General features: G+C 45.5%; 1 protein-coding gene across 25 annotated transcripts in view; it reads right to left on the reverse strand.

Moving 5' to 3' along the window:
- FNBP1 (formin binding protein 1) overlaps positions 1–12,662 on the reverse strand; it is a 168,817-nt gene that overhangs the window by 13,729 nt on the left and 142,426 nt on the right. For all 25 annotated transcript variants that reach the window (XM_039475166.2, XM_074395465.1, XM_074395463.1 and 22 more), the window contains 2 exons: positions 8,044–8,153; positions 2,846–2,978 (listed from right to left, as the gene is read on the reverse strand). In XM_039475166.2, coding sequence (XP_039331100.2) covers positions 2,846–2,978; positions 8,044–8,153 — 243 coding nt within the window. The remainder of the gene's footprint in view (positions 1–2,845; positions 2,979–8,043; positions 8,154–12,662) is intronic.

Consider the following 12,662-nt stretch of genomic DNA (forward strand, 5'->3'; position numbering starts at 1 on the left):
GCCCAGCGCAGAGCGTTCTAAGGTCCCAAAAGCCATCAGAGGGCCAGCCCAGAGCGTCCTAAGGTCCCAAAGGCCATCGGAGGGCCAGCTCAGAGTGTCCTAAGGTCCCAAAGGCCATCGGAGGGCCAGCCCAGAGCGTCCTAAGGTCCCAAACTCAGGAGCTGTTCTTGGTCATCTAACCCAATGTGAGAAGGTCCACACGGGGGCAGAATGGCCACATTTTCTGCATGTGACTGTTTAAATGTACTCAAGGGCGGGTGCTTCCATTTCACCCAAAGGTGGAGATGTAGAAGCAAAGTCATATTTATGTGGTTGCCCATGACGGGGCAGAAAGCATACCGGACTGTGTTATTCCCTTGGGCTTTTAAGCAGTGGTGCAATCTTGGATAAGCCACTTCTAGTTCTTTTTTTTTTTTTTTTTTTTTTTTTGAGAAGGAGGCTTGCACTGTTGCATAGGCTTGAGTGCAAAGGTGTGATCTCTGCTCATTGCAACCTCTGCCTCCCAGGTTCATGCGATTCTCCTGTCTCAGCCTCTGAAGTAGCTGGGACTACAGGGACCCACAACCACGTCTGGCTAATTTTTTGTATTTTTTTTTTTTTAAGTAGAAACGGGGTTTCACTATGTTGGCCAGACTGGTCTCGAACTCCTGACCTCATGTTCCGCCCACCTCAGCCTCCCAAAGTGCTAGGATTACAGGTGTGAGCCACCATGCCCGGCCCTAGTTCCTTCTTGACCATGAGGTCACCCTGTGACACCTGAGGGTACAGCCATGCTTAAGCAGTGACTTGGTTTGAAAGCCACACTTCCCATTTTTTAACTTTTTTTGATAGAAATGAAATTTGCACTTAAAAATTAAAGTAGATAAAATAATCTTCAGCAACATTTGAAACAGTATAAAGAAGTCGAATAAAAATGACCAGAAGCCTGGGCACAGTAACTCAGGCCTGTAACCCCAGCACTTTGGGAGGCTGAGGTGGGCAGATCACGAGGTCAGGGTTCGAGACCAGTCTGGTCAACATGGTGAAATCCTGTCTCTAATAAAAATACAAAAATTAGCTGGGTATGGTGGCCCAGCCTGTAGTCCCAGCAACTCAGGTGGCTGAGGCACAAGAATCACTGGAACTCAGGAGATGAATGTTGCAGTGAGCTGAGATGGCACCACTGCATTCCAGCCTGGGTGACAGAGTAAGACTCTGTCTCAAAAAACAAACAAACAAAAACAGAAAAGGACACTTATAAATTCTAAAAGCTCAAATGAACATTATTGATGGATTCTGAAAAGAATGAAAAAAGTTGGCTGGGTGTGGTGGTTCAGGCCTGTGATCTCAGCACTTTGGGAAGCCAATATGGGTGGATCACCTGAGGTCAGGAATTTGAGACCAGCCTGGCCAACATGGTAGAAGCCCTGTCTCTACTAAAAATACAAAAATTAGCCAGGTGTGGTAGAATGTCCTGTAGTCCCAGCTACTTGGGAGGCTGAGGCAGGAGAATTGCTTGAACCCAGGAAGTGGAAGTTGCAGTGAGCCAAGCTCACGCCACTGCACTCCAGCCTGGGCAACAAAGCAAGACTCCATCTCAAAAAAAAAAAAAAAGAATGAAAAAAGCCATAGCTGACCTTTCATTGCTGGAAACAATCCATTCTGATTGGTAGAACTGGTTGCTGATGTATTTTTCCATGCTCTGTTGTCTTTCAATGTGGTGTGGAGAGTGGGTTAAGGAGCTTTTGTTGACAGCTTTTGAGTGCTCCTCTCCCTTCCTTAAACCTTTATGATTTATGTTTCCTGCTTGTTTCTCACAAACACATTTGTGTTTCCTGCTGGTTCTCACAAACACACCCTTTCCATAATGGGCATAAAGAACAATTGCATACTTCAGTGAATTTTTTCATTGCTTTTTTGATTCACTGGGATAATGGATTGCTCTATCCTCCCAATTATATTACCACGAGACGTAGCAGAATAACTAAAATTACAAAAAATACTGGCCAGGTGTGGCGGCTCACATCTGTAATTCCAGCACTTTGGGAGGCCAAGGTGGGAACACGGCTTAAGGCTGGGAGTTCAAGACCAGTCTGTGCAACAGAGCAAGGCCCCGACTCTAAAACAAATAAAACTTAGCCGGGTATGGTGGCATGTGCCTGCAAGCCCAGCTCCTCAGAGGCTGAGCCAAGGAGATCAAGGCTGCAGTGAGCTATAACCATGCCACTGCTCTCCAGCCTGGGCAAGACAGCAAGACCCTGTTTCCAAAATTAAAAAAAACAAACAACCCCCACAACCCCCTACTGTATACAAATAAAACATTAAACACTGTCAGTTTTTGTGTGTGTGGTTTTTTTTAGATGGAGTCCCACTCAGCTGCCCAGGCTGGAGTGCAATGGTGCATTCTCGGCTCACTGCAACCTCTACCTCTCAGGTTTAAAAGATTCTCCAGTCTCAGCCTCCCGAGTAGCTGGGACTACAGGCACGTGCCACCGTGTCTGACTAATTTTTTTGTATTTTTAGTAGAGATGAGGTTTCACCACATTGGCCAGGCTCATCTTAAACTCCTAACCTCAGGTGATCCACCCACCTTGGCCTCCCAAAGTGCTGGGATTACAGGTGTGAGCCACTGCACCCGGCCAACACTGCCGGATTTTACAGACACAATTAACATAGGCTATGATGCGAAGCAGAAGGTTCAGTAGTAAACAGTGTATTTTTCCTTTGATTGTAACTCATGACACAAACTGCCAATCCCACTGTCTCCCCCAGTGAGAGGACTGCCAGGGCCCCACATCATTCTACACTGAGGAACACCTTTTCTTCTTTATTCCAACAAAGCTTTTTGACAATGGAAGTTTCATACCTCAAATTTCTGGGTCTCTAGTCGCAGTTTCTCTATATTTTGGCTGACTTCTGCTAATTTGTGATCCAAACTGGCTGGGTCTCCCATCTGAGGATTCTTTAGGTAGACATCTTTCATTTTTGTTATGGCATCTCTGAAAGGAAGAACAAGTAGAACGCTGTAAAGGTTGCTTTTTTTTTTTTTTTTTTTTTTTTTTTTTTTTTTATTAGATGGAGTTTTTCACGTGTCACCCAGGCTGGAGTACAGTGGTGCGATCTCGGCTCACGGCAACCTCCACCTCCTGGGTTCAAGCAGTTCTCCTGCCTCAGCCTCCTGAGTAGCAGGGATTACAGGTGTGTGACACCATGCCCAGCTAATTTTTGTATTCTTAGTAGAGGCAGGGTTTTGCCATGTTGGCCAGGATGGTCTCGAACTCCTGACCTCAGGTGATATGCCCATGTTGGCTTCCTAAAGTGCTGGGATTACAGGTATGAGCCACTGCGCTAGGCCAGTGTTACTTTTGTCAGCCAATACTCTACCACTTTGATAAGCAAATGAGGGCCGGGTGCACTGGCTCATGCCTGTAATCTCAGCACTTTGGGAGGCTGAGGTGGGCAGATCACGAGGTCAAGAGATCAAGACCATTCTCACCAACATGGTGAAACCCCATCTCTACTAAAAATACAAAAAATTAGCCAGGCATGGTGGCATGTACCTGTAATCCCAGCTACTCAGGAGGCTGAGGCAGAATCACTTGAACTCGGGAGGTGGAGGTTGCAGTGAGCCAAGGTTGTGCCACTGCATTCCAGCCTGGGTGACAGAGCAAGACTCCAACTCAAAAAAAAAAAAAAAAAGGGGAGGGGGTGTGTGTGGTATGAATGGAAATGTAGGAAGATTAGAGTTTGGATTATAAGGGACTACCAGGCCAGCTTCCATTCTGGCAATTCTCTATAAGAATTCTGCTCCCAAGGGCCATAAATACAGAAGCTGTGTTTTAAATTTTAGTTCCTGTCTCTGGATGGTATCTCCTCATTGTCCCCAACAAAAGAAGAACATAAATTAATCCTGCCCTTCCCTTTGCCCCAAACAACAAGAAAAACAAACAAAACCCAAGAATTAAAAAAAAAATTGGGGGGCCGGGCACGGGGGCTCAAGCCTGTAATCCCAGTTAATTGCTCTGACAATGTTAACACACATCCATTTCAAAGGTTAAGAAACTGAATCCACGACAGGTAAGCGACAGAGCCTTAAAGCTACACACGGTGGATCTCACGTCCTCACTGAAACCCTGTTTGGAAGCAGCCCACGGCAGTGTGGGCAGGCATCCCTAGAGAAGTTCGGGCGTGTTGGGGTTTAAGACCAATGGGCTCTATTCCTTTGGCCCTCATGGCAGGGCACCTCTGGTGGCCTTCGAGTCATGAGAAGTCTACAGCAAATGACTCCCAGGGTTAAGGAGCCAACTTTGATGAGTGTCAGCAAAAGAAAATGCAAACCAGGTCATACGATACAATCTGAAGCCAACAGACGAACCAGAAGATACATTCTGAGGCATGAGAAATAGTTTAACAGAAAGTAAGTACACAGATAACAAGAAGAGAGCTTTCGCAAGTCCTCACCACCCTCCACCTAAGAGCCTGAGACCCACTTGGGCTCCCAGCTGCTTTATCTTGTTTCTTTCCTCTCTTCCTTCCTGTCTTCCTCATTTCCTGCCTGCCTCCTTTAGCACAGCACGCATCATTCATTATTATTAGGCTTATTGTTCACTGTGTCTCCTGCTGTTAGAATGGAAGCTCTTGGAGGAAGCTCCGTGAGCTCAAGTTCCGTTGTTAACCTAATGCATCCCAAGTGTCAGGGCCATCCCCGGCACATAATAGATGCATAATAAGTATTTGTCAAATAAGTTTATATTTAAATAAACATTTAAAAATAATGTTTATAAATAATTTTTAAATAAACAGTTGTAAATGTTAAATGTCTTTAAAAATGTTTACATAGATTGATGAGACAGAAAATTAACAACGATACCCAGGACTTGAACTCAGATTTGGAACAAGTAAACATAATTAACATTTATAGAACTCTCCACTTTACACAAAATATACACTCTTATCAGTACCACATCATATCAACTTAGAAGTTTAAACGAAATGTTGGTTGGCTCCTTGTTTGTTACTCTCTTCCCTCATTTTCTTTCATGTCTCCATTATTAAGGACAATTATAGGCATACCCATATTTAGACTGCATTCTAGCTCGGGCAGCAAAGCAATACCCCCATTCTCTCTCCCTCTTCCTCTTTCTCTTTCTTTCTCTTCTTTATTCTTTAAAAAAAAAAAAAAAAAAAAAAAAACTAGCTTTCTTCTCAACAATATTTAATTGGTAAAAGCCAAGAGGGCCACTGAATTAATTATTGCTAATATATTAAGTATTTCTACAGTAAACTTTTACTAATATATAAGCTATTTCCATAGCTTAAGTTTAGTTGATGTAAAATATCGTATTTTTATATGATAAAAAGAATTATGGAGAAAAAGTGAATGGGAGAGTACTCAGACTCTTTATAATAAAAAAAAAATGTTTACATAAACATTTATTTAACAAATAATAAACATTACAAACCAAGTGAAATGGTGTCTACCCTTATGATGTCCTTTATTTTTTTTGAGATGGAGTTTCACTCTTGCTGCCCAGGCTGGAGTGCAGTGGTATGATCTTGGCTCACTGCAGCCTCTGCTTCCTGAGTTGTTAGATGTTTATGTATCAGGTCAATGTTACTAACTGTATTATTTAAGTCTTCTATAATAACTTTGAGTACATTATTTATTTATTTATTGAGACAGAGTTTCGCTCTTGTTACCCAGGCTGGAGTGCAATGGCGCGATCTCAGCTCACCGCAACCTCCGCCTCCTGGGTTCAGGCAATTATTCTGCCGCAGCCTCCTGAGTGGCTGGGATTACAGGCATGCGCCACCATGCCCAGCTAATTTTTTGTATTTTTAGTAGAGACGGGGTTTCACCATGTTGACCAGGATGGTCTCAATCTCTTGACCTTGTGATCCACCGCGCCCGGCCTATTTATTTATTTTTTAAAGATGGGGTTTCACCATGTTGGTCAGGCTGGTCTTGAACTCCTGACCTCAGGTGATCCGCTCACCTTGGCCTCCAAAGTGCTTGGATTATAGGTGTAAGCCACCACACCTGGCCCAAGCACGTATTTTTTTTTTCTTCTTTTTCTTCAGCCCAAAATCCAGCCTTATCACACCAGTTTCATTCATTTTGATTGGCACTTGCATGATATAGCTTCTCTTCCATTTTTTTACTTTCATATTTCTAGATCTTATGAGTTAGATGTGTCTTTGTAGATACCATACATTGCTTTAGGTGTTGGGTTTTTTTTTTTTTTTTTGGTCCAGTCTGAGAATCTCTATCTTTTAATTGCAACACGTAATTTGTTTACCTTTAACATACTGATTCATTTTTTTTGGGGGGGGGGTCTTTTTGTTTTATTCCTTTTTGTGGAGAATGGGGTCTTGCTATATTGCCCAGGCAGGTCTCAAACTCCTGGGCTCAAGCTATTCTCCTGCCTCTGCCTCCCTAAGAACTGGGATTACAGGTGTGAGCCACAGTGCCTGGCCATATTGATTCATTTTGTTTCCCAGACACTTACGCGCGGCAGGCACTGTTTCAAGCATGTCATGCACATTGCCATATCAGCAGTAGTTAAGTGCAGAGCCAGATCTGACCCCAGGGTATCTGGAGTGCCTGCTATTTCCTATCTTTCATCCTACTTGTGCTTTTATCTTGGAGACAAGGTCTTGCTCCATTGCCCAGGCTGGAATGCAGTGGCATTCTTCTTGAGATAGAACCTTAGCTCTTGATCCTAGTAGTGAGGGTGTGTGTGTGTGTGTGTGTGTGTGTGTTGTTTGATTTGCTTTTCCTACAGCTGTTTTAATGAATGCACCTTCCCTTCACAGAAGCCCTCCTCCTCTGTGGCAAATGTCTGCTTTATGGCAAATGGGTTTTGATTCTTTTCTTTTTTCTCATGAGTCATAGGGAATGAGGGTTTTGATTCTTAAGCAAATAGCCCACTGCAGACTCCGCCTCCCAGGCTAAAGCAATCCTCCCCACCTCAGCTCCCAAGTAGCTGGGACTACAGGTACACCCCATCATGCCCAGCTACTTTTGTTTATTTTTGTAGAGATGGGGTCTCACTATGTTGCCCAGGCTGGTCTCTCTCTCTGTCTCTCTTTCTCTCTCTCTCTCTCTCTTTTTTGAGACAGGGTCTCATTCTGCTGCCCAGGCTGGAATGCAGTGACATAATCATGGCTCACGGCAGCCAGGACCTCCTGGGCTCAGGTGATCCTCCCACTTCAGCCTCCCAAATAGCTGGGACTACAGGTGCACACCATCATGCCTGGCTAGTCTTTTTCTCTTTTTTAGGGGTTTTGCTATGTTGCCTGGGCTGGTCTTGAACTCCTAGGCTCAAGCGATCCTCCCGCCTCAGCCTCCCAAAGTGCTGGGATTACAGGCGTGAGCCACCAAGCTTGGCTTGAACTTGAATTTTATTTTTAAATTAAAAAAATTTTTTTTTTTTTGAGACGGAGTTTCACTCTTGTTACCCAGGCTGGAGTGCAATGGCACGATCTTGGCTCACTGCAACCTCCGCTTCCTGGGCTCAGGCAATTCTCCTGCCTCAGCCTCCTGAGTAGCTGGAATTACAGGCACATGACACCATGCCCAGCTAATTTTTTGTATTTTTAGTAGAGATGGGGTTTCACTATGTTGACCAGGATGGTCTCGATCTCTTGACCTCGTGATCCACCCGCCTCGGCCTCTCAAAGTGCTGGGATTACAGGCGTAAGCCACCGCGCCTGGCATAAATTTAAAATTTAATTATTTTTTATTTTTATTTTTTTGAGACAGAGTCTTGCCTGTTGCGCAGGCTGGAATACAGTGGTGTGATCTTGGCTCACTGCAGCCTCTGCATCCCAGGTTCAAGTGGTTCTCCTGCCTCAGCCTCCCGAGTAACTGGGATTAAAGGCATGTGCCAAAACATGGCTAGTTTTTATATTTTAAGTAGAGATGAGGTTTCGTCATGTTGACTAGGCTGGTCTCGAACTCCTGACCTAAGGTGATCCACCCATCTCAGCCTATCAAATTACAGGTTTGTGCCACTGTGCCCGGCCTTGAATTTCTTAGTAAGTCATAATGATGCACTGTACCTTTGATCCATCTCCTTTTGAATTTCTTTATTTAACTCATCGACTTTCTGCTGCAGCTTTTTCCTTCTTTGTTCAGGTGGGAGGTTGCTGAAATCCTCTGGTGTCGCGCCCTGCAGACACAAATATAAATAAGAAGCCAGAAAGCCCCAGGTACTCCTTGAAAGAAGGCCATAAGCAAAGCCTGCAGCCATGGGTGGTGCCCGTGTCTGCATGTGGCTTCATAAAATACATTAAGCTCTTTCCCACTACACCCAGCTGAGAGGCAAAAGTCAACGCATGCAAACTGCAAAAGTCCCCAAAACCACTCCCAGTGGATGCTGGCCAGAACGCCCCAAAAAAGCAGTGAGCCACGCTACAGGAAAGAGAGAGAAGAGATAATACTTCTGACTCCAGGGAGAATCCATGAAAAACACATTTTGAGACAGAGTCTTCTTCCTTTTCCTACCAAGTACTACCATCAATGTCAGTGGCAACACTTAAGTGTTAATGAAAATTCTATTTCCTTAATACAAACCCCGTCCAGCACTGCACATCTAGCTGCCGCCTTTCACACAGGCTGAGGACAAAAGTCTCCATCTCTGTAAAGCAACAGATGGGACATCACATTCCTCAGAGAATGTGGGTGAAAAGGAACATAAAAAAAAAATCTTAGGCCGGGCTCGGTGGCTCAGGCCTGTACTCCCAGCACTTTGGGAGGCCGAGGCAGGTGGATCACGAGGTCAGGAGATCAAGGCCTTCCTGGCCAACATGGTGAAACCCCATCTCTATTAAAATACAAAAAATTAGCCAAGCATGGTGGCACATGCCTGTAGTCCCAGCTACTCAGGAGGCTGAGGCAAGGGAATCGCTTGAACCCAGAAGGCGGAGGTCGCAGTGAGCAGAGATCGTGCCACTGCACTCCTCCAGCCTGGGCAACAAGAGCAAAATTGTGTCTCAAAACAACAACAACAACAACAACAACAACTCTCTCTCTTCCCTGAATCCCATGTACACTTTACTCTGCTGCCTCTAAAAGTTTAGTTACTTTACTTTTTTTTTTTTTCCTTTGAGATGGAGTCTCACTCTGCTGCCCAGGCTGCAGTGCAGTGGCGTGATCTCAGCTCATTGCAACCTCCTCCGCTTCCCAGGTTCAAGCGATTCTCCTGCCTCAGCCTCCTGAGTAGCTGGGACTACAGGTGTGCGCCACCACACCCGGCTAATTTTCCATGGTCTCAAACTCTTGGAGGTGATCCACTCAACTCAACATCCCAAAGTGCCGGGATTACAGGCATGAGCCCCTGCGCCCAGCCTAGTGACTTCTTTTAGGTACCTTTCGGAAGCATCTGAGAATTCAGAGAGAATGCCCTCCCTGGACTCAAAATCAATTCTCCACAGTGTAAAAAACTGATCTCTGCAGTTTTTAATGTGTCAGAAGAACTGTATTTTGGTATCTTGATTCCCTTTTCAAAACCAACTGCTCTCTTGACTCTGTGCCTGTGCTTGCAGGAGAAAGTGTCAACACTCTCAGGCTTTTCCACATGCTCACTCATTAGAAAGCGATGGCTATATTGTGGCGTCAAGTGCTTTTACTTAAGTGAGGCTATGTTCATAAAGAGAGAAATTTCCGGCCGGGCGCGGTGGCTCACGCCTGTAATCCCAGCAGGGAGGCCAAGGAGGGTGGATCATGAGGTCAAGAAATCGAGACCATCCTGGTCAACATGGTGAAACCCCGTCTCTACTAAAAATACAAAAAATTAGCTGGGCATGGTGGCGTGTGCCTGTAATCCCAGCTACTCAGGAGGCTGAGGCAGGAGAATTGCTTGAACCCAGGAGGCAGAGGTTGCAGTGAGCCGAGATCGCGCCATTGCACTCCAGCCTGGGTAACAAGAGTGAAACTCTGTCTCAAAAAAAATACAAAAAATTAGCTGGGCGTGGTGGCGGGTGCCTGTAATCCCAGCTAGGCAGGAGAATTGCTTGAATCGGGAGGCGGAGGTTGCAGTGAGCCAAGATGGGACCACCACACTCCAGTGCAGGAGACAGTGCAAGACTCTGTCTCAAAAAGAACAGAGAGAGAGAGAGAGAGAGACAGAGACAGAGAGAGAGAGAGAGAGAGAGAGAGAGAGAGAGAGAGAGAGAGAGGGAATTTCTTCAAATAACCAAGGATAAGCCAGGGCATTTAGAAAAGAGATTTTACCTTAAACCCTCAGTTCTTTTAAAACAAGGGCAAGACTGACTTGGGGCAGGGCAGAATGAAGGGACCCAGTTAGTGTAATTCCAGAAGCAAGCTGCATTTGCCAAGCCGCTTACATGGCAGCTTGTGACTGAGCTCCTAGGCTAATTATAATAAATTGCCAGGGGATGTGCTGGGAAGTGTGTGATTCAGCAAATAGTTGACCACAAAGGCCATGCAAAGAACTTTCAGCTACTGTTCTCAAACACACCCGTCAGACACACTAACTGACTCTAATGTGTGCCTCTGTGTGTGTGTGTGTGTGTGTGTGTGTGTGTGTGTGTATCTGTGTTGGAGATAAGAGTTGAGTGAAACCAGAATGGAAGTTACTATTCCTAATACCAAATCAAAGAAGTTGAATTTGACTCTAAATCTAAGATGAAGCAAAACTAACCTTTAATATAAAAATGAAGACTTCTTGTCTTTTCCATATACTATGGCACTACAATATTTATTTGAAAATTGAAAACTAGATTATTATTGGCTTTTCGATTTGTTTAACTCAATCACTGAGCTCAAAAGACTTTGTATTCATGCTGAACTTACTTAAGGCAGATCAGCATTGTGACATCATCACACACACACTCACATGCACACACACACATGCACGCATACACACATGCGCGCGCGCGCGCGCGCACACACACACACACACACACACACACACACACAGTTTTCACTCACGGTTCCTGGCTCATAACTCCCATACGCTGTGGTTTTGTTTGTTTTCTGAGACAGAGTTTCACTCTTGTTGCCCAGACTGGAGTGCAGTGGTGTGATCTCAGCTCATTGCAACCTCCGCTTCCTGGGTTCAAGAGATTCTCCTGCCTCAGCCTCCCAAGTAGCTGGGATTACAGGTGCCTGCCACCATACCTGGCTAATTTTTGTATTTTTAGTAGAGATGGGGTTTCACAATGTTGGCCAGGCTGGTCTTGAACTCCTGATCTCAGGTGATCCTCCTGCCTCAGCCTCCCAAAGTGCTGGAATTACAGGTGTGAGCCACTGCACCTGGCCTCTTGCTACAGTCTTTTGTTAAAGCATCAGAGCACTTTCGACCTCAGAAAATGGAATCTCTCTCTCATCTCCCCATACCCTTCTCTTACCTGCTAAAGGTAGCATTCTGATTATGGCTATATGACTCTCATTCAAGAGGATCCTGCCCCATACCCTGGAGGAAGAAATGCTGCTCAGGGAGGCCAAGAAGAATCTGGACAGACAGGCCCTGCTGGGTGGCCCCACCCGGTCAACTAGGATTCCATCAGGCCCCTTCTGTCCAATCTCATTCCAGCATGGCTGTCCATGCATCAATCGTGCTTATCTGATGATGTCTCATAAAAGGCCCAAGAGGACAGGGTTTTGGAGAGTTTCTGGATAGCTGAACACATGGAGGTTCCTAGAGAGGGGCTGCCCAGGAAGGGGATGGAAGCTCTGTGCCCCCTCCCCCATATCTCACCCTAAGCATCTCTTCATCTGTATCTTTTGTAATATCCTTTGTAATAAACCAGCAATTGTGTTTCCCTGAGTTTTGTGAGCTACTCCTGCAAATTAATTGAACCCAAAGAGGGGATCACAGGAACCCCAATTTGAAGCCCGTCCATCCGGAGGTCTGGAGGCCAGCTGGGCACAGTGGCTCACACCTGTCATCCCAGCACTTTGGGAGGCCGAGGCGGGTGGATCACCTGAAGTCAGGAGTTCAAGACCATCCTGACCAGCGTGGTGAAACCCCGTTTCTGCTAAATAAACAAAATTAGCTGGGCGTGGTGGCACATGCCTGTAATCTCAGCTACTCAGGAGGCTGAGGCAGGAGAATCACTTCAACCCAGGAAGCAGAGGTTGCAGTGAGCCAAGATCGCATCATTGCACTCCAGCCTGGGGGACAGAGAGAGACTCTGTCTCCCAAAAGAAAAAAAAAAAAAACCCTTGCTTGTCAATAGCTTCCCCCCAACCCCCAAACAGCCTAAGCCCCATGTAATATTACTTCTTTTGATTTTTTGTTTTGTGTTGTTTTATAGTATTTTTTGAGACAGGGTTTCATTCTATCACCCACAGCCTTGACCTCCTGGGCTCAATCCATCCTTCTGCCTCAGCCTCCTGCGTAGCTGGGACCACAAGCACATATTACTGTGCCCAGATAATTTCAGCATTTTTTTGTAGAGTCAGGTTTCACCATGTTGCCCAGGCTAGTCTAGAACTCCTGAGCTCATACGATCTGCCTGCCCCAGCCTCCCAAAGTGCAGAGATTACAGGTGTGAGCCACGCACCTGGTCCCACACCTTTTTTCATTTTTTTTGTTTCAGACATGGTCTCACTGTGTCACCCAGGCTGGAGTGCAGTGGTGCAATCATAGCTCACTGCAACCTTGAACTCTGGACTCAAGCCATCCTCCTGCCTCAGCTCATCCTGCTGCCTT

Source organism: Saimiri boliviensis, chromosome 2, assembly GCF_048565385.1.
Source record: "Saimiri boliviensis isolate mSaiBol1 chromosome 2, mSaiBol1.pri, whole genome shotgun sequence".
NCBI classification, from domain to species: Eukaryota; Metazoa; Chordata; class Mammalia; order Primates; family Cebidae; genus Saimiri; species Saimiri boliviensis.